Source organism: Lontra canadensis, unplaced genomic scaffold (assembly GCF_010015895.1).
Source record: "Lontra canadensis isolate GAN:19392208 unplaced genomic scaffold, GSC_riverotter_1.0 scaffold16, whole genome shotgun sequence".
Taxonomy (NCBI): domain Eukaryota; kingdom Metazoa; phylum Chordata; class Mammalia; order Carnivora; family Mustelidae; genus Lontra; species Lontra canadensis.
The window spans coordinates 6,005,105-6,032,633 of NW_022631010.1; the positions used below are offsets into that span (position 1 = coordinate 6,005,105).

The window sequence follows — 27,529 nt, forward strand, 5'->3', positions numbered from 1 at the left end:
TGGAGGATGCAGATGCTGCTGGCCCGAGGACCACAAACCCTCAGAATCACTGCTCTGCTTCTGAGACTCTCCAAGCATGGCCAGACAAATGCCCTGAGTCTTGAAAAAGTCATAGTGCCCTCCAATCCATGTAATTAAAACAAGAGTAAACTTGAAATTAAATACCCACCCCCAGATCCTTCTTTTTCCCAAAGTGATCACTTCGATTTTTTTAAATTATTTTTAAAACTTGGTTTTGGTGCCCACACTTTGTTGGTCTAAACCCTATGAGTAATCCCTTTACTGTTCAAAGGGCAGACGCCCCACCTGGGTCTCTGCTGCTCTGCCCAACCCTGGAGAAAACCTCTCCCCTATTCTCTGCTGTCTACAAGGAGGCCCCTGTTTTTCTGTATTCCCCCACCAAAAAGACAGGGGAGGTTAGCTTGACCCCCCTCTCCCACCAGATCGACGGCTCGATGCTGGGAGCAGGTGAGAGGACAGAGAAGCTCTCTAGATGTCTGTCGTCAACGAAACAGAAATGCAAGGACACCAAAACAGCTCCATGAAAAGCATGACGTTTCTTCCTAAGGGCAAAAATCCGGAAAAAATGACATTCCCATCAATTCAGGGAAAGTAAGCAAATGTATGTAAATTAGCACTAGAAATGCCACTAGTCATGATTGTGCACGTGTGTATTCCGTGATCTGGAAAGGGAGCGTGAGATGAGCACGTCATACGGTTAAGTGAAAAAGTTAGGCTATAAACTCCTGTCTTCATACAGCAGGATGCATGTGAATTTCTTTACATATGTTTGCAGTGACATGCCTGCATACTTTCTTCTTTCTCTATATTGCTTGGATTTTCTACATGAGTGTATATTATCTTTATAGTCAGAAAAGCAAACAATTTTTAAAGATTTTTATTTATTAGGGGCACATGGGTGGCTCAGTCAGTTAAGCTGACCCCAGGATCTCGGGGTCCTGGGATCAGAGCCGGCATCGGGCTCCCTGCTCAGTGGGGAGTCTGCTTCTCCTTCTGCTTCTGCCCTGCCGTTCCCCCTACTTGTGCATACTCTCTCATTCTCTCTGTCAAATAAAAAATAAAATATTAAAAAATAATTGTTTTATTTATTTGAGAGAGAGACAAAGCACTAGCAGGGAGGAAGGGCAGAGGGAGAAGCAGACTTCCCACTGATCAGGGACACCCCCCCCCCAAACCCAGGGCTTGATCCCAGGACCCTGAGATCATGTTCTGAGCCAAAGGAAGACTCCTAAATGACTGAGCCATCCAGGAGTCCTGGAAAAGCACGCCATTCTTAAAGCATGTGTTTATTCCACAGGCATGGATCTAATTTGTGATGCAACACTGCGGTATCCTGAATTGTCCCTGTCTTTGGTTCCTGCGTGATCATGTAGAATCAGAGAAAGTCGGAACCGGTAAGACCTAGTCTGCAATCTCATTAGGCACCAAGGTCCAGAGAAAGTAAGGGACTGGCCGAGGGTCACACAGCCAGTTTGGCCGGGAGATAACAGAGCCCAGTCTCCTGGTTCTCATCCCAGAGTACACTGGTCTCCTCTAAGCTTGAGCACAAATTGTCTTGTAGTCTGGAGTTGTTTGGGGCTGGGCAGGGGGGTGCTTTTAAAGGCCCTATTTTCTGGGAGCCCAAGTCCAGGAAAACCCAAGATGAAAGATAAAGGGCCCTGGATGAGACAGTGATTAGTGGGGAGGAGCCTGACCCGCACAGGCCGACAAGCAGCTTTAGTGGGCCGGGTCCTCGGGCTGCAGGGCAAGGAGAAGGAACAGCCTGGCCCGGGGCCAGGAGGCAGTAATTAAAGGCAGTGCAGGCCTGCAAACAGCCCATTAAAGATGTTTTGGCCTGCACCAAACTGGTGAGCAGAATTCAACCCCTCTGTCACTTTCCACATCAAACACTTGGGGGTTTTATACACTTCCCTACGTGCGCAGGTGATCGCAGGAAGCCACGGTGCACAGCACTTGCTGACCTCACCCCTTTTGCCCCCCTTCTATAGCCCCCCCCACTCCCCTTCTCCTCCCTGATCCAGGCTCCCCCCACCCAGCCTCTGTGGGCCCCAAGTCATCCCTTCAGGGCACATACCAACAGAGAGAAACTTCCTTCCCAGCTCTCAGGAAAATAAAATTCCTTCTATTTCATCCCACGAGGTAAGACTTTCAGAAGCTTTGAGGTCGGGAATCTTGGAGCGCTGGGATCTTAGTCTGTGAGCTAAGAGGATGCTTCATGCTTTCAGCTGGTCTTTTTAGGTCACAGGTGGAGAAGCCAGGGTTCTGAGATGAAGAGGTCGTGCTCAAGGTCATGGGCACCGGAGGCTGCCAGGTCTCTAAGCTTTAGGCTGGAGCCAGCTCGCAAAGTCGGGTGAATTAGCCTTGGCTTTGAAGCCAAGGGCCACTCCCTTCTTTCTTATTGACCTCCTCCCAATAGCCTAGGTCGATTTCACTCCTGGCAGTTGCATTGACACGGGGAGACCCTGAGAGGAGTCCAAGCAATCAGGCTGTCTGGGCCCAGAGAGAAACTGGGCCTCAGTTTCTCCTTCTAATTTCCAGGGTGGATTTCATGCAGGCAGAGGGGCAAGGCGGCATGCCATCCCCATCGCCCCACCCCAAAGCTCAGAAGTCCCAAACTGGTGGGGCGCCTGGGTGGCTCAGTGGGTTAAGCCTCTGCCTTCAGCTCAGGTCATGACCTCAGGGTCCTGGGATCAAGCCCCGCATCGGGCTCTTTGCTCAGCGGGGAGCCTGCTTCCTCCTCTCTCTCTGCCTGCTTCTCTGCCTACTTATGCTCTCTCCTTCTCTGTCAAATTAATTAATTAATTAATTAATTAAATTAAAAAAAAAATCTTGAAAAAAAAAAAAAAAAGAAGAAGAAGTCCCAAACTGGAAAGTTTGCAGACTTTGAAGAGGTGGACAAGGTCAGAAATGGGCCAAGTCCCACAGCATGAGCAACTTAACTATAAGAGAGGAGGGACAGGTGAGTCAAGGTCCCTGGGCATCTAGACCCTGTCCCCGTGTTATCCCAGGCACCCCCAGGGTCACCCTGTAAGGAGAGGTCCCTGTCTTCATTTTACAGCTCCTGTAACCAGGAGAAAAGCTGGCCTTCAAACCCAGGCCTCTGTGGGTCTGAAGCTTCTCTCTCTGAAACTCAGGGCTCCTCCCCAGAGGCTGAGCCTGTCGGTGGGGCGTACGGGAGACGGAGGGTGTGGCACGGTTGGGGGCACAGCCCAGGAATGACGGTAGGCCTTACCCCTGTAGTTATCTCTGGAGGCCGCACAGAAGAGAGCACTGTGGCCCTGGAGCCTCTTCCTCTCACCCAGGATGGGAGAAGACGGCCCCAGAGCAGTTGCCGTGAGCCCTGGGTCCCGGCCCAGTACCCACAGCTTATCACCCTCTACCTGGAGGGCACTCTCTCTGAGGCTCTGTGTTCTCATCAGAAGGCTGCTGGGAGGGTGACAATGGGAGACCACACACCCAGTTCCCATTGGCTTTCCTCTCCCCCTTCCTCTGTTCATGCCAGGCTTGTGACCTTTCTGGGCCTCAGTTTCTCCCACAACCAGCTCCCAAATCTGTGCTCGGAAAGCCTCTTGGCTGAAGCCACTCCCACGCAGGACACCCTTGAGGTGCAAACCAGGGCAATTAGTGGGTGATTAGGTGTCACTGCTAGGGTGAGAAGGGCCACGCCTCCCTGAGGATTCTGACTGTCCTGCTGGGCAGCACCCGGAGATCTGCCTTGTGAACACGGGGCGGGCTGGTGCTCCGACACACCGTCCAGACAGTCTGCACACTGCACTCCAAGGAAGCAAGAGCAGGCCGGTCCTGGCATGGCAGGTGAGTTGGCAGGGCCTGGGGGCCTCAGGGCACAGGGGGGAGCTTCAGGAAATGGGGTGTCTGTACGGTGAAACTTTGAGCATGGATCCTTAGGATTGCCTTGCTACACGATCCATGCGCTGTCCCCTCATGTTCCTGAGAACACAGAGGCCATCCCCAGATGGCCCAACAAGGCCATGGCAGAGCCCTTCCTGGCCTGCAGCCAGGCCTTCCCATCCGCCTGGCAAACAGGGGAAGAGAGAGGGGGCAGGGAAAGGCCCCATGGACTGGGTCGTCTTCAAATTCCCACCCTGAAGAATCAAAGACAGGAGCAGCTCTGTCTGAGGTGAAAAGAGTTATGTGACCTTGAGCCAGAGAAATTACCCTTGGTGTTTCCATCCTCCCATCTGTAAAATGGGAATTATAATACAAATCATCTCACGGAGACTGCTGTGAGGAACTGATGAGACCAAGTGTGCCAAACGCCCCACAATATCTCACATGGGGCCTCGTAGGCAGCAGACTCAGAAAATGTGCCCCCACACAAGGTCCAATTAGAGAGGGGCCAACTCCCCTCCACCCCAGGAATTCACCCTCTGGCTAACGATTACATATTTTATGCCTCCTCTTGCTAGGTGCTGGGGTCCAGGGGTGAGCAAGTCAGCCCACGCAGGGGTCCTACTCTCATAGGTCTTTAAAGGACGTTCCTAATTTTATCCCTTCTGTCTTCTAGTGCTCAGGGTCATGTGACAATCATATGAGTCAACTCTTGTTTATTTTCTGACTTTCAAAGGCAGGTAGTTCAATTTCCTTGTCATATTTGAACTTCTTTTCACTCCACCCTGGCAGGTGCTAACATTCACGGTCATCCTGGGCCCTCCTGGCTCTCGGGCTGGGTCTGTCTGCTCACTGAGGGCGGGGGCCCCCCAGCTCACAGCCCAGACTGCTGTTTCGAGGGCGGAGGCTGCTTCTGCCCTGTTAGCCCTGGGTTCCAGGGGGATTGGCTCTGCTTCCTTCGGGATCTACCTTTCAGGGCGCACCTAGAGGTCCCTCTTCCCTAATTATCTGATATACTATCCGCCTTAAAGTTGGCAAAGTTTAATTGCTGAGAAGGGACCCTTCCGGGTGCAGAGTCAGAGGCGGGGAATCCAATGTCTGTCCATTACTACCTTGCTGGGTGGTCAGTCCTCTCTCTGAAGCTCAGTTTCTCCAACTGTAACATAACAGGGGGAGACCCATCACATTGAAGTGACAGTTAGTTAGGTCGAATTCAGTGCCCTGGTTTTCTGGGTCTTCCTGGCTTCTTGGGGACCTACTCCTCTGGGCAGAAGGCTCCGCTCACCATGGAATCCGTGTGTGAATGACCAAGACATCAGATTCTGAAAGCAGAGTGAATGGCCTGCGTGCTTTTGCTCTCTCCTCGCTTTCTATGGCAGATATCTCTAGCTGAGCCCCAAACTCTCCCCTACAGGGCCTGGATATGGCCCCGGCACTCTCCCTAACATAGTTCTTCAAGTAGTCCTACCAGTCAATCGGTGCCAGCAAATGAATTGAGACCCCTTTGCCATTATTGGATTATAAAAGCTTTCAGCTCGGAAATTCTAAGACTCGAAGGACATACTCTGGACAGGTTCCAGCTGAGATGTTCTCACTACTGCCTACTGGTGAGAGGGGCCGGCCGCTTCCAACAGGACCAGAAAGGAAAGGGAGATTGGGCAGTGGCCCCAGGCAACTCCCCAATTAATCATTTAGCTGTGGAGGTCAGGTGCTCGTGATGCACACTAAGGATAGGGTCATAATGGGGCCCATTCAAAAACAATTACACGGAGTCCGGAGTCTGGGAGAGATCGCTGGCGTCAGCACAGCCTCCTGGGCTCAGCCCCACGGGGAGTCAGCCCCAGGGCTGGGACAGAGATCTGGGGAGGAGAGCATCACCAGCTGTCTGGTGTCACCCAGGGAGCTGGGGTTGGGGTGGGTTGGTGGTGAAGACTGGGAGTGCAGGCCGCAACTGTTTCCTCCCAGCAGGACTCGTTCCTAAGCTGAGGTCTGGGGCCAGCTGGTGAGCAAGAGAGCTGGAGAGAAGATGCCCTTGGCCGGGTGGGAAGTTGCAGGCAGGGGCAGACAGTGGGGGACCTTGAATGGCAGCATCGAGGCTGTGGAGCAGGGAAAATGACACATTGACCCTTGTGCAGTCACAAGAGTCCCTTCTCCTCGCGGAGGCTGTGTTTCTCCATAGTAACGGGATGGACTGAACAGTGTGAACTAGAAAATGCTCAAAGGCTGTTGGAGCCGTGCAGTCATTTCGGCAGAGGTGAAGCGGGGGGGAGTACAAAGAAAAACAATATGTGTGGGAACAGGGAAGGGGCGGACCCAGGCAGTGGAGGAGATGTGGAGAGAGTAGGAGGCCCCCCCACCCATGCACGGACCCAGCGAACTTGGGACCCAGCACTGGGCTAAGTACCATATACAGAGACAGCTCACCCTGGCTGAAGCTCGTTGCCCAAGAGTGTTTATTAATGGCTCCTCTCAATCTCTGGATTTCCAGGCTTAGGAGATGCATTTTCTCCTTGCCCTACCTGTGGTCCTTACCCCATCTTCCCGAAAAGTCTATGAGCAAAGTAATAGTCTTATTGCCACTTCTCAGGGCAGGCCGTCTGAACCTCAGAGAGGTCCCTTCACTTAGTCCCTTCACTCAGAGAGGACCACACAGCCAGTAAGTGGAAGATGCGGGAGGACACTGATTGGCAGAACACTGGACTGGCAGCCAGTGGCCCTTGGCAAGTGCTGACGTCATCGGAGTCCCAGCACGCATGCGTACCGAGCACCTCATGTGTGCCAGGCGCTGCTCCCAGCACTCCACATGACTTGTTTCGCTTCAGGGCTACAATATGAGGGGGCGGCTCCCATCACAATGCCCATCTTCACCAGGAGACTGAGGTTCAGAGAGGTTCAGTCATTTGCCTCAGGTCACACAGCTAGTGACGGGCGAAGTCTGCGTTTGAACTGACGTGTGTGCCTCTGAAATCGGGCGCCTAGTCCCAGTGGAAAGGAAGGCTGAGAGAGGAAGGTAGGTGGGAGAAGGAAAGGAAAGCAGCTGGAGGGGCCATGAGGCTTTGGGGTGATGGGTCAGGCAGAGAGAATGCTCTTACGGCATCCTTCTTTCCATATATCTGGGGGTACAGCCTCAGGTTGGGCATCCGTGGACCCTGAGCTCAGGGCCAGAACTTGACCAGTATCTGCCCAAGGTGGGGGCCCGGGGAAAATAGACGTCTTCCATTCTATCCTCAGGGCCTCAGGTGTGCTGTGGAGCAGAGAAGTCCTTGATGGGACATTGCGTCTCCCATCCCTTCCCTGGGGCCCACCCGGGGTCGGTGGAACAAGCTTCTGTAGGTGTGTGCTCAGGGGTTGGGGGGCATCTTGTGGGGAGCGGCCGAGAAGAATCCCGAGGGAATCAGAAACACTCAATCCAGCAAACCACCAACAACCCAAACAGGAAAAGCTCTTCTAGACTCATTTCACAGATAAGGAAACTGAGGCCCAGAGAGAGGAAGCAACTTAACCCTTATCCCATGGAGGGAACCAGTGGCAGGAACCCCACCTAGGCCCAGGACTACAGAGGGAAGGAAGACAGGAAGGAAGGGCAGGCTGTGGAATGTGACGACTTGACAGAGGGGATTATGGGTGGGTGGGGGGAACAGGGTGTGGGCAACTGACAGGGCACAGGTGCTCATCCCAAGGGTGTGCCAGGAAGCTGAGGAGCTCCCCTTTTCACACCCTTGTCCCCACCGAGGGGACATTCATCCAACCAACATTCATCCAACCAACATTCACTGAGCCTCTGCACTGCTCTGGGCCCCGAGCGGGGCTCAGACCACCCAGAGAGAAGGAGACCCAGGCCTTGCCTTCACGGCACTCATGGTGGAGGAGAGAGACCTGTAAGCAAACAGTTATGTCTGGATGTCCTTGATGACTGATTGGAGACACAGTCTTAGTCTCAGCAGAATTGGAGCTGAGCATGTGGAAGAGGAGACATTGGAGTTCTGGAAGCCATCCCACATGCGCAGCTATCTCCTGGCCTTGGGCTGCTCCACACGTAGTCTCCCCTCTTCTGTGCCCAGTGGTCCCTGCAAGCTGAGGAGGACACCAGCTAGGGGCTGTAATCACCAGAAAAGTTGCTTGCTCCCCACGGAATCTTGCCGCACCCCACCCCCAGCGTACACAATCAGCCCACAGATGCCAGGTCATGAGGGTGTGATGCTCATGAGTACAGATGGAACGGGGACCGGAGCGGGGACCTCCTGGGTCCAGGCAGGTATGGCGTGAGGAGGGGGCAGCGCAGGACTTCTCAGTCACAGCTCTGTGAAGCCGTCCTGGGCCAGAAGGAACAGCTGTGTTCTGGGAGGGTGAGGGAAAGGCAGCATGGGAACAAATGGGAGGGAAGTTTCAAGAAGAAAAGTCTTTGGTTCCTGGGAAGGAAGAACTTTTTAACATCTGAGCAAGTGATGAGCCACCTCTCGGAGGTACACAAGCAGGAGCTATGACCCTGCAGCCACCCAGAATTCAGAGGAGGGACTTTGACCCTGGCAGGAAGCTGTGAGAGAGATGGTCTTTGAGATTTGGGGATAATGACAGATAATGGCATTTGTGACTCATTCCACCCCTCTTGCCCCACTGTGAGGAGGCTCCAGGAGCCCAGGGATGGCGGGGACTGGGGGTAGGGGTTGGAGCTGGTTTGGACTATGACAGGGAAAGGGGAAGCCAAGATGGGATCCCTAGGTCTTGAACCCATGACCCTCAGCCCAGGGACTCTTTTTAGGTCCTAACCACCTGCCTTGCAAGAATCCCTGGGGCGTGCCACACTGAGATAATTACCCTCTGCTCCCCACTCATCCCCTACAAAACAAAACAAAACACAAGAAAATAATTGCATCCGTTCTGGCTTGTCCCCGTACAGGGTGTGGCTGGACTTGGTATCTTCAGGCAAGAAGCCCCTTTCTTTCCATCTCTGGGTCTCAGTTTTTGTCAGTAAAATACAGTATGAACTGACAACCCAAATTTACATGCAAAAGGCACATCACGGGGGCGCCTGGATGGCTTAGTGGGTTAAGTGTCCGACTCTTGATTTTGGCTCGGGTCATGATCTTAGGGTGATGAGATCCAGCCCCACATGGGGCTCCAAGCTGGGCATGGAGCCTGCTTAAGATTCTCTCCCTCTCCCTCTGAGCCACCCCCACCCCACCCCACCCCCACCCCCTCCACCGCCCGTCTAAAAGAAGAAAGGAAGGGAAGGAAGGAGGGAAATAGGAAAGAAGGTCATGTTTACTGATACTATTTAAATGAAATCAAACTTTGGGTCTTGATCCCACTGGGCTTGTTGGAAAATTCCATCCCAGGGATTCCTGGGCCGCCTGCATGTTTCAGCTACCTGCTGCTGTATAACAAACCACCCCAAAACTTAGAGGCTTAAAACAACAGCGATCATCCTCTCACTCACAAACCCACATTCTGAGCAGAGCTTGGTGGGGACAGCTGGTTTCTGCTTCATTTGGGATCAGTGGAGGCAGCACATGACCAGAGGCTGGAGGATTTACTTGCAAGATGGCTTGTCCCATGGCTGCTGAGTCGGTGCTGGCTGTCAGCTGGGCGCTTAGGGGGCTGGGGGCTGGGGCTCAGGCTAAGAGTCATGGTTCAGTATTCACTAATTCGGCATTCCTGGCGACTTTAAGTAACCTAAGTACTGTGAATAACCAGAAAGGACTGCATACGATAAAAAGTAGTTGCATGAGCAAACGACTGGCAGGTTGAAGCAGGTGGGAGGGCACGGCAGACGTGGACGAGACACGTGTCCAGGGCTTGGCCTCACCTCCCTGTCCTCTCCCTGCTCAGGGATCAGAGTCACCGAGGTGGACTGGCTGAGCCGGAAGAACGGTGCCGCCCACCACACCCAGGAGTACCCCGGCCCGGAGCTCGTGGTTCGCAGGGGCCAGGCATTCACCTTGGTGCTGGAGCTAAACAGACCCCTGGAGGACCAGGAGACCGTCATCTTCACGGTGGAGACAGGTAACCGTCTCACCGGCAACCCCCGCTGGTCTATATCCGAAAGATCCATCTGTAACCAGTGATCTGAGATCCTTTGGTCATCAGCGCAGACTGGAGCGGGGTGAGTCCCAGTCCCCGCAGGTGGGCTGAGCTCTGACCCCTAGAGGCTTTTGATGACCACCTGCTGTGGATGGCCGGCAGGCCCTGCCAGCAGGTGGTGAGAGAGATGACGCCTGTGCTGGAATTCTCTGCCTGCTAAGGAATCTAGGGCTCTGGGAAACTATGGAAATTCTTCAGGGACTTTTGGAGCCCAGACTTTTCTTTCCTAGACAGAAAAATGACAGACTTTGATTTCAGGGGTCCTGTTACTTTCTCCTAGATCCAGGAGGTGGGTGGGAAATCGGGAACAGCGGAGGTGGACCCCAGCAGTGGCTCGGCAGTTCAGGGCGTGAAGGTTGGCATTCCAGGCTTGTAGCTTTTCTGCTTCTCTAGAGCCGGGTTTCCTAGGGATGGCTGAGTCTCCTGATTCCCTCTCCTCTCTGCCAGGACCCCAGGCTTCTGAGGACCGCCACACCAAAGCTGTGTTCCAGGTATCGGAGCTGGAAGTGGGCAAGAACTGGACAGTTGTGGAGGAGGCTCAGTTGGAGAACACCGTGACCGTCAGCATCACCAGCCCTCCCAACGCTGTCATCGGCCGCTACATGATGAGCACCAGGGTCTCCTCTCGCCGAAAACAAAATGACCGGAAGCTGGGTGAATTCATTCTCCTTTTCAACCCGTGGTGCCCAGGTAGGAGCTGGCACGTCCAAGGCAGAGGATTTCTGGGAAGCTGTCCTAGAGGTGGGCCTGCCCTTAGCAGGGGATCTGGGAGGCAAGCTAAGCGACACAGAGGTGAATGCCAAGATCCTGGCTAGAGCTAGGACTAGGCAGAGGAAACTGGTAGCAGGTGCTACAATGATCCTGTGCCAGAGGGGCAGGAAAGAGTGGTTTTTGGTGTGCAGGGCCAGACGGGACTTTGTGAGAGGAGAGGCCCAGGCTCCCGCCATCAGCAGTCTTGGTCTAGTCCCCACTCTGCTAAGTCGCCTCCCTCTGTGAGTCTTGGTTTCCCCATCTGCCGTAACCTCTCGTGGGATTATGGTGAGAAGTCATAGTGCTAATGCTTGTGATGTACAAAGTACACTACAAGGAGTACCAGGGTCAGTACTCCGATTAATATTTAAGAAACATGAGGCTGCTGTCAACACCAAGCAGGGTCACCCAAAGAGTCAGGATTCCTAAAGGCCCTCAGCCTTGGGCTGGGTTGGGGTGAGTCTCTGCCTGGGAATGGAGTCCCCAGGTGAAATGAGTCTTGGCCAGAAAGCAGCCTAGGAGCCCACAGCCCCTCTGGCCTCCCCCCCCCACCTCCCCTACCCCGTTCCAAGCTTCCAGGCACCATCCCGCTGCTCTCCCTGATGTAGCCCCTGCCCCAGGCCTGCAAGGCCAGAGCCCCAGCCCATGCTGAGCCCAACAACTGCTTTTCAGAGGACGACGTGTTTCTGGATTCAGAAGAGGAGAGACAGGAGTACGTGCTGAATGACAGTGGGATCATTTTCCGCGGCGTGGAGAAGCACATCCGAGCCCAGGGCTGGAACTACGGGCAGGTCTCCAGGGGCACAGGCCAGATGGGGGATGCAGGGTGGGGTGCACAGAAAGTCAGCCCAGGGGCCCTTCTCTCTGCTCACTTCCTCCCAGCAGGGACAAGCCGAGCTGACTCCTAGAGCAAATCTGCTCAGTCACTAACCTGCTATTAGCTGTGCCAAAGCCTGGACTGGGTCCTTGGGAAGGGGAGGTGCTTCGGGTACGGTGCATCATAGAGGAATAAAGAGCCTCCATCAGGGGTTCTCCGCCTTGTGGGTGCACGAGAATCCCACGGAGAGTTCTTTAAAACACACAGATGGCTGCCCCCCGCCCCCAGAGATCTGGAGTGGGGCCTGAGAATGTGCATTTCTAACGAGGTCCCAGGTGGTGGTGTTGCTGGTCTGGAACCACACTTAAGAGCCACTGACCAGATAACCAGTTACAGTAAAAGGTGTGATTGACAGAGGGGAGGAGGGCATCAGAGTGGTAGAGATGGGGCAGGGGGAAATCAGAAAAGCGTGAAGGAAAACTCCACCTCAGGGATGGCAGAGGCTCGTGGTATCGGGGCTGGGTGTCCCGAGCCGGGCACGACGTGGCTGGGCGGAGAGCAGAGCCCATGGCAGCATGGAGGTGGGAGTCAGGGAGCAAAGGAGACCCTGCTAGAGGAGTCCCGTCCACCTGGGCTTTGGGTGCCCTGGAGAAAGTTTGGCGGGGTGAGTTAGGGACCCTGATTGTCAGGCGGAGGAACCGGAGGTTAATCAGGGGCTCCAGGGCTGGGTAGGGACCAAGTACTGGAGAGTCTGGGGTCCACTTAGGGGGAAAGCACTCCCCAGCACCCGCCTCTTCCTTGCCATGTGGGAAAGTGAGTCCAGGGATCCCCAGACCTGCAAAAGATCCGTCAGAGACCAGGAATCTTCATTTGTACGCAAAAGCCCACCAGTTTTTAAGTGCTGTCAGTTCATTCAAAGGTCTTTGACAAAGTCATTTAAATGAAAGAGGTGTGCCAGGGGCCTAGATGTGGCTGGTTTGTTCACCACAAACTTCACTGTGGGTAGTGGGGGGCTGGTTACTGAGCAGGGAGGGACATAGTTAAGGTTGAACTTCTGGTTCCCAGTGACTCTTTGAGGGAAAGTTCCTGAGACTTGGGGACACTCTGCAGTGTCCCCAGAGTAGCAGCAGGCAAATTCCCCTGCACGACACAATGGACCCACTGGGTAAGCATGGTGGGAGGCTCTGGAATACGGCAAGACTCTGGCCTCTAAGCACAGCCTCTCTGGGGACAGTTTGAAGAGGATATCCTGAACATCTGCCTCTCCATCCTGGACCGAAGTCCTCTTCACCAAAACGACCCCGCCACCGACGTGTCCCGCCGCCACGACCCCATCTACGTCAGCAGGGCCATCAGCGCCATGGTGAGGAGCCCCACCATCCCTACATACACACATCCTCCTGGGTCCCTCAGCCAACCCCGGGGACACACCCTCTGATTTTCCCAGTTGCCTTTTATTCAAATTCTCTGCCACTGCCCCAAATCGCAACCAAAACTCAGAGGTGCAAAACAGCCACTTATTGTGCTTAAAACTTTATAGATCAATCAGGGACTTGGGCAGAGCACCATGAGGACAGCTTGTCTCTGCCCCAAGAGGCTCCAGCCGGGAGTGTCTGAATGGCAGCCGATGGCTGGACAGGTTTCATGAGACCATGTGTCTGGGGCCTGGGTTCTAGCAGGCAGGGAGGGGTTCTTTGGTTCTGTCCCATGCTGTGTCTGCTGGAGCTGGGATGGCAAGCTGGCTTGCTCACTGTTGGGTCTGGCCCCTGGGCTGGGCTCGTCAGAACTGCTGAGCCTGGCCAGTCATGGGTCTCTCTCCATGCAGCCTTTCCATGTGACTAGCTTGGGCTTTCTCACAGCATGGCGATCTCTGGTAATCAGAGCAGCTGGCTTCTCGCCACACAATGATTCAAAACAGAAGCACCGGAAGCTTCAAGATGCAGGAGGCCAGGCCTGGAAATTGACACGGCACCCCTTCTGCCATAGTCATGGGTCAGAGCAGTCTCAGGCCAGCCCAGATTCAGGGAGGGGGTAACAGCCCCATCTCTCCGTGAGAGGAGTGTCGTCTTTATTCTCTTACACGCAACAGTGCCTCCTCCTCCCAAAGAAAGCCAGAAGGCCCACTGCACGCAGGTGCTAAGATCAGTGGGTGGGTATCTGTGATTCCAAAAAATGTATGAAGCAGATTTCCTTATAGTTGATACTCTCATTCCTTGAGACCTCAGAGAGATGTGAAGCCCAGGGTCTCAAAAGCAGTGACCAGTTCCTGACAGTAGAGAGTCACAGCCCTGTGGGATAGAGGTAGAGCCTCCAAGTCAAAAGTCCTGAACTTGAGGGTCACCCACACTTTTTGCTAACTTGCTGCTTGACTGTGACTGGTTCCTTAAACTCTCTGAATCTGTTTTTAAAAAAAAGAAAGAAACTAACAAAACCTACTTTAAAGAAAGTTAATATAGTGTGCTCAGAACCCTTAGAATACTGCCTGCATACAGTAAACACCTAATGAATGCTAGCTGCCTCTATAATGATACCACCCACAGGCCCTAAAACAGATCATTTAAAAGAGGAAATGCTGTAAAATCATAGGGAATTTTCAACAATAGAGTATCCCAACAGAAGGTCATGGAAAATGATAAATGGTACCAAAAGCAGGTATTTTAAGACAGCAGATGCCCCCAGTTTTCAGGGGATTTAAAAGGAAAAGTGGCCCCCACTGAGCAGGCCATCCAAAGTGGGAGATGGTGTTACCATGACGAGGTCCTGGAGAGGGAAGCCCTGCCAGCTGGTGGACCGGTGCCCTCCTCTGTCCAGGTGAACAGCAACAATGACCGGGGCGTGGTTCAAGGCCAATGGCAGGGCAAGTACGGAGGCGGCACCAGCCCCCTGCACTGGAGCGGCAGCGTGGCCATTCTGCACAAGTGGTTCAAGAGCAGGTTCAAGCCAGTCAAATACGGCCAGTGCTGGGTCTTCGCTGGAGTCATGTGCACAGGTACCCAGGGACAGAAAGTCCCCCCACCCTGAGCCTCTCCCTCCTTTGCCTTCATTTGTATACAGTTGCCTAGACTCCACCCCTTTTCTGGCAAGGGGAGGTGGAAGTCTGGTTAATGATGAGAGAAACCAGACAGTTCCTTTACGTGACTTTTGATTTTTATTTTGCAGAAGGAGGCCCAGCTCCTCCTTTCTTGAGCTCTTTGAGTGTCCCAGAACAAGTCATGTGGCCCCTAGAACTCCACCCCGGCCCTGGGGAAAACAAATGGGCAATTACGTGGCTATTGTAGGACTTCCAAGGTCTGGCCAGCCTCAGAGCCTGCCTATTCATACGGGGGTGGTGTAGTGTCTTGGGGAGTCCCCTGTGAGTTTGTACAGGGAAGGAGGCATTTCTGAGAGTGAAACAGGCAAAGCAGAGACACGGAGGGGCTGTGACAGATGTGGGTTCCTGCCACTTGCCAGGCGGGGGGCGGGGGGTCTCTACTACCTCCTGGGGGCTGCACCAGCCTCCTGATTTTTAGTCCTTAGGTGCCTGGGGATCGCCACCCGGGTCGTGTCCAACTTTAACTCGGCCCATGATACGGACAGGAACCTGAGTGTGGACAAATACGTGGATTCGTTTGGGCGGACACTGGAGGACCTGACAGAAGACAGCATGTGGTGGGTCCCCAGCCCAGCGCAAGGGCTCCCCGATTCTGTCTGCAGGAGGGGTGGCCCCGGGGACACATGATGCAGAGGCCAAGTGAGGGGGGACTTAAGATTTGACTGCCTTGAACCCCAGTTCCCCCTCTGTGGGACTCTGAGCCCTCCCCAAGACTCCCTCTGCGTCATCACCCCTGTAACCTACCCCCCGCTCCTCTGTCAGCAGCCGGGTGCCCTAAACATGTCTTGGGGTGGGGTGGGGAGACGACCTCTCTCTGAGGCTCCAGCAAGACTCTTCCCACAAAACTTTAAACAATTCATTTTAATTTAACCTTTTGGTTTTTTTAAACCTTTATTTATTTGAGAGAGAGCATGAGCAGGAGGGAGTGGCAGAGGGGGAAGCAGGTTCCCCACTGAGCAAGGAGCCCCACGTGGGTCTCAATCTCAGAACCCCGGGATCATGACCTGAGCTGAAGGCAGACGCCTCACCAAGTGAGCGACCTAGGTGCCCTAATTTAATTTTTTTTTACATAGGAAATACATGCATATGCATTAATATTCAAAAGACGCCAAATGTGCTACAGGGATAAGTCTCCCTCCTGCCAGGTTCCAGCCTCCCATCCTCCTCACCGAGGCAACACCGAGACTAGCTTCTTACACTGCTTCACAGGGAGGCTCTGCAGATATAAGGACAGACATACTCACAGTCCCTCGCTCCCAAACTTTTTACCCATGTGGTATCAGCAGGATAACATAATACTGTTCATCTTGCCCCTACACTTCACAGTTTTAAAATAAAGTTTTAGAAATAATTATAACGCCGTGCTCGGTGAGTACCTAATCTATGCCAGGCCCACAGTTCCAAGAGCTGTGCATATACTGACCCGTGTATTCCTCCAGACAGTCCTGCAAGCAAGCTAGCATTATTAGCCCTGTTTTGCCAATGCAGAAACCTAGGCATAGAGAGGTTACTAACTTGTCCAAGGCTACACAGCAAACTGAGTGGAAGTACTTGGACATGAACCTGGTCTGCCTTTCAATTGTATTGAAAACCATGGTCAAAACCAGGAAAAACAGGATTTCTAGTCTCATTCTTTTTCTCTGCCTCTCTTCTACCCTTTTCCTTCTCCTTTTGGTTCTCCTCATTCCCTCTCCCTGCAGAAGCACCAAAAAAAAAAAAAAAAAAGTCTCTTTTGATTTTGGGGCCCCTGTACACCCAAGGGCTATCCAGATACGCCCCCACACAAAGACCACTACCTCCTTTAGAGAAGTCCTGGGGTCAGCTGTAAAGATGCCAAATCAGGCAAACCAGGCTTTCTCTCTCCTGCCTCCTTACTTACTGTGTGAACCTTGTGCAGATGATGTCACTTTGCCAGTCTTGTGTTCTCATCTTCAACACAGGAAACCTAAAGTCTGAACTCCTTACCAAGACCTACAGAGCTTTGCATAACCTGACTCCTGCCTACCCCCCATTGCTGGCCAAAGCCCAGAGATACGTACTTTTTCTCTTCCTTGAAGACACGAAGATTTTTCTTGTCTCAGGGTCTTCTCGTGTGCTGATCCTTCTGCCTGGAACACTGTTTCCATCAGTCTTCGGATGGCTAATCCTTTCTTATTTAAGCCTCATCTTAGACGTCATTTTCCTAGAGTAGGTCTCCAGGGATTACTCGCCGCTCAGGTGTCTCTCTTTCTTCCCAGCGTTTATTGTTACTTGCGTTTGTTTTATTTTTCTGCTTTCTCATCTTTACCTCTCTTCCTGCCCATCCCCCTTCTCCTTTGTTAGAAGGTAAGCTTCATGAAGGCAAGATCTTCCGTCTTATTTGTGATGGTATTTATGGTACCTTGAACAACAGTTTCTTGATACATATGTGTGTGTGTATACATATATTGAGATATATATATACTCACAAATTTAAGTGTATACATATACACACACATACGTGTATCCACACTTACATGTATTTCACTACCAGATTGTATATAGAACTGCTCACCAGTATGGTTCAATGAATGGTTCCCAAGATGGAGCCCTAGTACTTCAGAGTTTGGGACAAGGGCCTGGCTCACAGTAGGAACTTGCCATCCTCTGGCCTCCGTCCTCACTGAAGCCCCCCACCACCACCCCCCGCTCCCTCCTCTCTCTGCGGCAGGAACTTCCATGTCTGGAATGAAAGCTGGTTTGCCCGCCAGGACCTGGGCCCCTCTTACAATGGCTGGCAGGTTCTGGACGCCACCCCTCAGGAGGAGAGCGAAGGTAGGGTCTCAGTCGAGTGGGTCGCAGATGCCCTGCTTTCCCTCACGCATGCTGCTCACACCCATCCCTCCTGCTCAGGCGTGTTCCGGTGCGGCCCAGCCTCAGTCACCGCCATCCGCGAAGGCGATGTGCACCTGGCCCACGATGGCCCCTTTGTGTTCGCGGAGGTGAACGCAGACTACATCACGTGGCTGTGGCACGAGGATGAGAGCTGGGAGCGGGTATACTCGGACACAAAGAGGATCGGGAGATGCATCAGCACCAAGGCCGTGGGCAGCGACTCCCGTGTGGACATCACCAGCCTCTACAAGTATCCAGAAGGTAAGGGCAATAGGGCAGCCTCTGTCGGTTTCCCAAGGTGACCTTGTGCCACAGAGAGGCAACCACAGGCCAGCCTGGGCCTATGAAGGCAAGGGAAGCAGCCATTACCCAGCTCTCGACCATCACTGCCGTGTAGACAGTGGGAAGGGAGCATAACTAAACACATGGAATTTGGAGCCAGACTGCTGGGTTCGAATCTTGAGTCCTTTATGAGTTGCTGTACTTCTCTGTACCTTGGGTTCCTCATCTGTAAAATGGGGATGGCAGTAGCACCGACCTCTGGGGGTGGGGGGGAATACAGCGTCTAGAACTGTACACCTGGCACACAGCCAGTCCACAACGGGGCCGGCTCTCCTTATCAGATGAGCCTTCTGACCCAGTTGTCAAAGAAGCTGCCAACCTGTATTTTTGTGCGAAATTTCCCAATCTGAAGTTGTTAACAACTGATTTTAAATGTATTTAAGCAGTCCCAGAACCAAACGCAGTGTATATCGCTGAGACATGCATCTGGCTCCTGCGACTGAAGGGGGGAAAGGAGGGGTAGTTTTGCCTAGAGAGGAGGGGAACCGAGCAGTGAGGCCCCGGGACGGGGGGAGAAGGAAAGGGGTGCCCGCCTCACCATGCGCGATGCCCGCAGGGTCCCGGAAGGAGAGGCAGGTGTACCGCAAGGCCGTGAGGAAGCTGTTCAGCGTGGAAGCCTCCGGGAGGAGGACCCGCATCCGCAGAGTGGGTAGCCGTGGTCTTTGGCGAGAAGACCTCCTGGAGCCCGCCGCCAAGCCCAACATCACTGGCAAGTTCAAGATGCTGGAGCCACCCAGGCTGGGCCATGACCTAAGCCTGGCTCTGTGCTTGGCCAACCTCACCTCCCGGGCCCAGAAGGTCCGAGTCAACCTGAGCGCAGCCACCATCCTGTACACCCGCAGGCCGGTGGCCGAGATCCTGCGCAAGTCCCACTCAGTGCGGCTGGGGCCAGAAGAAGGTAGGAAGGCCCTTGCTTGGGGGGGGGCTTATGGGGGGGGGGGGCACCGGGGGTACTTCCCAGCATCCTGTGCTCATTCCCAAGAAAGACAGGGATGATGCTAAGCATGTGTTCAGGGCCTTGCCTCTTGTCTCCACTTGACAGGTGAGAAAACTGAGCTCAGAGGGGCTAAGTAATGAGATTAGTAATAAAAGTCCACAGTCATCTGGTGGCAAACTCATAGGGAGGTGAGGTGATCTCAATCTCTGTGAATACTTATACCCCAAAAGAATCCCTGCTGGGAACATCTCACAATCTATGGAGGATCCCTTGTCACCTGCCTAAAATCCAGAAAATTCTGGAGCCCAGCTGGCTTCCGGTGTCCCATGTGAGGGGCATGGACCGAAAGCAGTGGTTACTAGGTGCTTATGTGAGCCGGGCCCTGTCCTGAGAATTCTGTACATGTCAGCTGCTATCTCCACAATGTTCTCTGCCCTCAGCCCTCCTTTCCTCCTCTCCTGTGTCTGTCTGTCTGTCTGTTTCTCTCCCTCTCCCCCTCACATAACATTCTGCATTCTAAGGATTCAATTAAGCAAAGACATTGTTCCTCTGGGCCCTGTTTCAGAAGCTTGTGTGTTTTGACAGAGGGAAAACACGTCAAGGAGACATCACACACTTTTTCGCATTTTGGTTTTTTATCTCTCACGAAATCCAAATCGCAAAATAACACTTCCTAAGGAAATATTAACTAACACGCACTTTCTCCTGACTTTTCTTCATATTCAAAGCAATATGTCTTCATTAAAGATTTTGAGGGCACAGGGAGAGATAAGCTGTGATCCTGCCATCCACCTACAAATTGTGAACATATTTTAGTTCTTTATTTTTAATGCCTGTTGCTTTTTTGCCAAACACGTCTGATTACATTGTGGGCACTCTGTGTTTATTAGTGCCTCTCTCTGTTCACATTACATTGTTATTTACATATTTTTATAAGTTCTTCATCCCCATCATTTTAATAGATGTGTAATCTTTAAATAAATATACAGATCGTTCTTTTGATATGCAGTGGGAGTCAATTTGATAATATTTTATGGAGGCAGCTTAGAATTTGCATTTCTAACAAGTTCCCAGATGATACTGATGCCACTGGTCCCAGGACCACGCTTTGAGAACCCCCGATCTCCCGCCACACAAGGAGTAAATGATATAACACATGTAAAGCATTTGGTGGGATGCCTGCCACCTAAGGAACATGTAAGTTATCGTAGGGTTTGGCAGGATTATTGAGATGATAAGTTGGAGATAATAACACTGACTCATGGAATTGTTCAAGGATTGAATGAGTCCATCAGTGAGTGTGTTTCCAAGTGCCCAGCAGCAAAAGTGAGTAGAAGTTAGCTTTTATAATTATTAATTATTGCTGTTACTGTGTTATGGATTCTCCCAGTCATGATCGACTGGACTAAGGAAACCCATAAAGCAGTGTAGAGTTTTGACAGGTGGATCGGCATTAGGGCATTCAAGAAGCACCCACCATTTTGCAAAGCCCTGGGAGACCAGGAAGTGAGCCAAGTTCAAATCCTTTAAGGACCTTTTCCACAGGTTGAAACCTGACACCCTCAGGGGCAGAACAGAAACAGACACACCCAAAGAGCAGCAGGGAGTGGTAGGGCCAGAGGCAAATCAGAAAGAACACACTGTACCCACGGAAAAAGAACATACAGTGGTCCCAAAACACCCAGATATGACTGGCAGTCTGCTGTGGCCCATGGCAACCCATGCTCAAGAGATGGAAAAGCACAGGCATAGTGTCTACGGCTGGTGAGAAACCCAGATGGCCAGCACCACAGGAGCTCAGAAGGCTGTGGGCATGAGATCACTGAGTGGGGTACCCGTGAAGGCTTTCCACCTGGGGGACCGACTAGGATGGGCCTTAATGGGGAGGGAGGATTTGGAGAAACAGTGAAGATTGGCCTCCTCACTGGATTGGAAGATGGAGGTAGACCTTTGACCCCCCTCCTTCTCTGCACCTAGCACATAGTAGGTGCTCAGTAAATAGTGAGTGGCTTCCTGATAATGCCCTGAGAGACTTGCATCTGGAATGATTAGGGAAAATTTAAACACACCTCTGGGAGTTCTTGGAGAAACAATCTAGTGTCATGGTAGCCAACTGGCTTGAATTTGAATCCCATCTCATCTTGGCTCCTTGATTGACTTTCTGTGTAACACTGGACAAGAAACTAACCTCTCTGAGCCTTAGGTTTCATCATCTGTGAACTGACAATAATAATGCCTGTCTTGGGTTTGTGGTAAGGAATGGAGCCTTCCCTTCCTCCTCTTGGGTTCTGTTGAAAGACCCCTAACTTCTGCCTCTCCTTTTCCTTCCAGAGAAACAGATCCCAATCACAATATCTTACTCTCAATATAAGGAAGATCTGACAGAGGACAAGAAGATCCTTTTGGCTGCCATGTGCTTTGTCACCAAAGGAGAGAAGCTCTTGGTGGAGAAGGATATCACTCTGGAGGACTTCATCACCATCAAGGTGAGTCCCTCTTCCTCCACCACCCTATTCCCGGCAGGTTCCCCTCACAGCTGGGGGAGGGCATCAGAGGCTGCGGCGGTTGTGCTTTTAGACATGGCTTCAGCTCTCAAGGGCGGAGACAAGTGGCATGGATGCAGAGGGATCGATAGAATGATGGAGCTCAGTAAGGGGGTAGGAGGATGCAAGGGGTAGCCATGACTCATGCCCATTCCAGGCTCCAGTCAGCATCCTAGCTGGGACCCGTGGGTCTCCTCTGGGAGTGTGGAGGGAGACAATGATGTATGGGGATCACCTCTCCAGGTGCTGGGCCCCGCCGTGGTAGGGGTAGAAGTTGTGGTGAAAGTGATGGTGGTCAACCCTCTTCTGGAGAAAGTGGAGGACTGTGTGCTGATGGTGGAGGGCAGTGGCCTTCTCCAGGGACAGCTCAGCATCGAGTAAGTGTCAGCCTGGGAGTGGGAGTCCTACCTTCTTTATACAATGGGCCATGGAGAAGCGGCCAGTGGTGGGGCAGGGTAGGAGAGACTCTGGACCCCTAGGAACCAGCTCACAGCCTAGACACACCAGCCTTCCTTTATTTATTCCTTCCTTTGTTCATTTGGTCATGGGCTTGGTCGTATAACTCACCCACTCACCCACCCACTCATTCACATGACCCTTAATCAGAATGGCCTATTCTCTGGTGACTGTTGGGAACACCAAGATGAGCAGATGAGGTTCTACCTAGAGAAGTGTTCTCACAGATGGGTGGTCCTTCAGATGAAGACAGTGCTATTTGTGCAGAGAGATGAATCAATCCCCAGGGCCCAGGGAAACAGAGGCAGCCCTTAATTGGGAATGGGGTGAAACCAGGGAAAAGCCACAGTGGAGCTGGCCTTAAATGATGAATCGAGAAGCTTTTCAGGCATCAAGAAGGATGAAGGCTTTCTAGCCAGAGGTCTCAATGGCTGGGGTCATCAGGGAAAGTCTCCCGGAAGAAGAAGAAGAAGGACTTGATATTGTCCTTGGGTACAATTAAAATAGGAAGGGCATCCTAGGTGGGAGGAACAGTGCAGACAAAAGACCCGAGAGAGGAAGCATAAGGTAGTGTCCAGGGCACAGGGAGAGGACAAGCCTGGCTGGCTGGAAAGAGTAAGAAGTGGTGGAAGGGAAAATTAAGCTGGAAGCATACTGATAAGGCTTGAGTATCAGTCTCAAGGTGTGACCTTGATCCCAAAGGTTCTGGAGATGGCAGGCTAGACTCAGAAGGGGAGGGGACTGATGATCTGCCTTTCTCCCATCCTCTTTCCCCAGTGTGCCCACCCTGGAGCCCCAGGAGAGGGCCTCGGTCCAGTTCAACATCACCCCGACCAAGAGCGGCCCAAGGCAGCTTCAGGTGGACCTTGTCAGCCCCCACTTCCCGGACATCAAGGGCTTTGTGATCATCCACGTGGCCACAGCCAAGTGACCAAACGCCACAAGGGACTGAGAGGGGAGGAGATGGCCCCCATTCTTTTCTTATCCACCTCTTTGTCTCTCCCGCGTGGGAGCCAGGAGGCCTGAGTTCCAGTTCTTCTTCAGTTTTTGCCCTACTTGGTGAATCTGGGCAAGTCCCTTGCTCTCCTGAGCCTCAGTTTCCCCATCTGTAAAATGAGTTGTTAAACTCAGCAATCCTTGAACTTCTGGACAATGACGGATGACGTAGGGAGCCTCTTTCACCTTCAGCAATCACCCTCCTGGCTGGGAGGCTGACAGACCAAGCCTCACAGGACCCGAGGCCCATCCAGCTCTGCCACCTCCCATCCTGTCTGCTCACAATCACCCTGGCCGACCCCTGTGCTCTCCTTGCTTCTCTCTCAGCTCCTCCGTGCTCTGACCAGCTCCAGACCCAAGAATGTCCACCCAGCTCTGCAAAGGACCCCAAAGTGTTAGAGCTGGCCCCTAACATCCCCAACACTCCCATTTTACACAAAGGGAAGAGCCTTGCCCACAGCCATAGGGCAAGTGAGAGGCAGAATTGGGGCCCGCGTGCGTGCCGCTCATACCATTTAAGCTTTACCCCAAAGTCATGTGCTGAAAAATCATTAAAATTGAAGCAATGGGAGATCTTCCCTCTGTGAAGACCTGGGCCCAGGATCCAAGGGGACCCTGAAGATAGAAGAGGCTGATGGCATCTGAGAACGAAGCCCCAAATCTGATCTCATCATGGTCATCAGGGGTCTCTTACCACCGGCCCGGGGGTTGACTTTTTGAGAATGAGAACAGCATTCAGTGTGCAAAAACACCGCCAACAGCATACACTACACACAATCATGTTCTTAGCCTCAAAACAGGACAGAGGCCTCTGGGACAAGGACTAGAGTGGAGACCACCAGGACCTGAGGATAACTGCACAGGTCCTGGACATCAGCTCAGAATGTTCTAGATAGCCAAAAGAATGACAACGAATCATAGAATTTAAGTCATCTGCACAACAACAAAACAGGCTCATCGGCAGTGAGACACCTCCTGGACGTGAATTAAAGTGGGAACAACTTACATAGAAAGTCTCTGGTAAAAGGAGGTCAGGCAAATGCACAGAGAGTGTGCAATGGGTGGTCCTTGTGACCGAGGCATCGGTGAAGGCATCTGTCTGACAATTCTACGCAGCATGACAGCTTGGAGAAACCCAAGGCATGGAGGACCCCCTGTCCAAACCGAAGTTTGGGATGCTGATCCCATCCATCTAAGAGGGGTCACTGGAGGTCCAGAGTGGGCAGCCACTTCCTCAGGGGTGAGCAGCAGGAAGGGGCCCAAGGGCCTGACTCCACTAGAGGGGATCTCCCATGCTTAGTAAAAGGGATTTTCCTTTCAGCAAGGAAACCATCTCGGACCCTTGTAGTGGCCCCAGACATCTCGTCCTTCAAGGAAATTCCAATTGCCCTCGTTCCTCAGGCTTGGCTGTATCAGGCTGCCCCTCCGAGACAGAGTCTAGGGTGCAGGACATTTAGTAAAGAATGACCTGGGGGTCCACAGAGTGGACGGGAGGGGGAGAAAGCAGGATGGGCAGAGGGAAGAACTGAGCCATGACGCAGGTCCATTGGCAGCCTGGGCCCACACCACAGGCCCATGAGAGTTGTCTCAGGTTGGGCCAAAGTGGCTGTGCTTTTCTGTGCCTGCATCAGTCACTGATTTGCCCCAGAAGTGGCATGACTTTGGGCAAGATAGCTCTCTATGGCGGAGGCCATCCCTGATCATCTGCAGTCAGCCATCCTGGTGGGGCAACAAGCCCTCCACTGAAGGAAGGGCCAGATGGTGTGTCTCCACCTGCCTTCTGTTCACCCAAGGACAGAGCAGTGACATTACTAGCTCCCTGTGCTTACCTTCCAGTAGGTGGAGACAGGGCTCGATCACCACATTTTAAAAGGTGCAAAAAGTTAAAATGAGAAATGAGAGTAAAGAAGTAGACAAACCCATGGGTAAGCTAATACATGAAGTGACGTGTGTCAAAGAGAAAATAAAGGCCAGTGTCGCCTCTCCCGGAGTTGTGGGGGACAGGATAACATCACTTCCCATGGGGACCTCAAGGAATCTCTGAGGAAGTGATACTCAAGGTCAGATTTTAATATAACTAAAAAAATGATTAAAAACTAAATGAGTGGCTTACTACATACTAGGAACTGTTGCAGGTGCTTTACCTATATTAATTTATTTAATCTCCTAACAACTCAGGGAGGTACATACTATTATCTCCAACTTCCACCTGCCTCATGGCGCAGCCAGGGCTGGACACCATGACTCCGGCAGAGATCTGGATGGAGGGGATGTTTGGAAACATCACGGGGGGGAAGAAGGAGACAGTGAAGGCGGCAGCACCCCAGGCAGTGCCCGCGCAGGGTAATTACTGCTCTGACATGGTTGCCACACATTCCAGTTACCGATCGCTGTGTAACAAACCGCCCCATGACTTAAGGCTTAAAATAATGACAACAATTATTTTGTGAATAAATTTGCAGTTGGGTCTGGGGCTTGGTCGGGATCACTTGTCTCTGCTGGACTCTGTGGAGCAGGGACAGCTCAAGGGCTGGGCCAGGATCGTCTGAAGGCTTATCCACTCCCATATCTGTTGGTGGATGCTGGGAGTGGGTGTCAGCTGAGTACCAAGCTAGACCGTCAGCCAGAACACCTACCCGCAGACTCTCCGCATGGGCTGGGCTTCCTCACAACATGGTGGCCATGGGACAAAGGCGAACATATATATAGAGAGAGAGAGAGAAAGAGAGAGAGAGAGAGAGAGAGAGTCAGGTGAAAGCCATATTGCCTTTAGGCACTGGGGCTGGAAGTCGTCCAGTCCCACTTCTGCCAAATTCTTTTCACCAAGGCTGTGACAAAGTTCCTCCAAGTTTCAAGAGGAAATAAGCCCGGTTTGTGATAAAAAGTCGAAAGATCCCAGAAAAGCTTATAGGACTAGAAATTCTGCCTGCTTCTGGACCCTCTGAAGACTCGCAAAATCCCATATTGCCCTGTGTCTCATTTGTCTCTTAGTATCCTCTCCGGTTTGCACTTAATTTCTACACTGCCCCCTTTTCTTAAGCTGACAAGGAGCGGTTTCTTCTGCTTGCAACCAAGAAGCATGACTCATGTAGACGCTGAGGTGGACACGAACTTGGTCTGTCCCAGGATCAAAGTGAAGGCCAATGTGTTCCAAGTGTCCTGTGCTCACTACCTTCTTCTTGATATTGGTCAGCAGTCCTAACCTTTAGTCCCTAGGTGGTAACCAGCAAAGAGGATTTACAGGCCAGCACCTTGACCCTGACCCCTCCAGTAGCTTCCCGTGCTTGTTATCTGTGCCCATGCTGCAGCCTGAAAAGTCTCTCACCATTGAAGAGAAAGCTTCCTCTTCAGTGGTGAGAGTTAGTGGTTCTAGGACTATTTCTTAAATTGAAGCAGGCAAGGTAGAAAGGTAGTTGTCGTGATTGTGGTACTTGTGTTAGCGAGCATTCTCCAGGGAAACGGAACCAATAGGATGTATATATTGGACTTGTCAGCCTCCATAATTGTGTGAGCCAATTCTGTAACCCACTCTATTTGTTCAATGAACAAATACAACCCAAAATTTATTTTTAATTTACACACAATCCACCAAAAAATACGAAATACTTAGATGTCAATCTAACAAAACATATGGATTTATATATGCTGAAAACTAAAAAAATGCTGATGAGAGAAATCAAAGAAGATCTAAATAAATGGAGAGACATTTCTCTTTTTTTTTAAGATTATTTATTTACTTATTTGACAGAGAGAGAGAGAGAGATCACAAGTAGGCAGAGAGGCAGACAGAGAGGCAGAGGGGGAAACAGGCTTCCCGCTGACCAGAGAACCCTATGTGGGGCTTGATCCCAGGACCCTGGGATCATGACCCGAGCCGAAGGCAGAGGCTTAACCCACTGAGCCACCCAGGCGCCCCTGGAGAGACATTTCTTGGTCGTGGATTGGAAGGCTCAACAAAGATAAGAAGTCAATTATCCTGCAAGTTGTTATACAGGTTTAGTGCAATTCCCATCAAAATCCCAGCCAGGAAATTTGATAAATTGGACTTCATCACAATTCAAAACTTCTGTGTCCATGAAAGATGCTGTTAAAATAATGAAAGACAAGCTACATACTGGGGGGAAAAATGTTTGCAAACCATGTATCTGACAAAGAACTAGAATACAGACTACATAAAGAACCCTCAAAAATCCAACAGTAAAAAACAATCTGAGGAAATGGGCAAAAGACATAACCTTTTCACTGAAGAGGATATACAGATGGCAACAAAAGCCCACGGAAGGCTATTCAATATTATTAACCTGTAGGGAAATGCAAATTAAAACCACAATGAGACATTGCTATAGATCAACAAAACGGTTAACATTAAAATCCAGTGGCAATGCCAAATGCTGGCAAGGATGCAGAGAACCCTGATCGCTCTTATCTTGATGGAATAAATGTGAAATGTTACAGTCGCTGTAGAAAATAGTTTGGCGGGGAAGGAAGGAAGGAAGAAGGAAGCAAGGAAGCAAAGAAAGAAGGAGCCACTAAGATACAAACTAGCAATTGCACTCCTGGGCATTTACCCCAGGAAATGAAGTTAGTGTGCACACAAACACGTGTGCATGGATGTCTAGCAGCTTTATTTGTAACAACCCAAACTGGAAACAAGCTAGATGTCCTTAATTGCTAATTCAACGGGAGTCCATCCATAGCATGGACTACTACTCAGCAACTAAAAGGAATGGACTATGGATACTCCTGGAGGAATCCCCATAGAATTATGCCAAATAAAAAAAAGCCAATTCCAA

The 27,529-nt window shown here is 51.8% G+C and overlaps 1 protein-coding gene across 1 annotated transcript; it reads left to right on the top strand.

The window, feature by feature from the left end:
- The first annotated feature begins 3,827 nt into the window (after positions 1-3,827).
- On the top strand, positions 3,828-22,671 carry TGM6 (transglutaminase 6). The gene is made up of 13 exons (XM_032859427.1): positions 3,828-3,834; positions 9,700-9,873; positions 10,399-10,641; positions 11,374-11,492; positions 12,753-12,881; positions 14,330-14,507; positions 15,028-15,166; positions 17,299-17,402; positions 17,481-17,723; positions 18,361-18,702; positions 21,073-21,227; positions 21,528-21,661; positions 22,518-22,671. The coding sequence occupies exons 1-13, from the start codon at positions 3,828-3,830 to the stop codon at positions 22,669-22,671; spliced, it is 2,121 nt and encodes a 706-aa protein (XP_032715318.1).
- Positions 22,672-27,529: the final 4,858 nt, after the last annotated feature.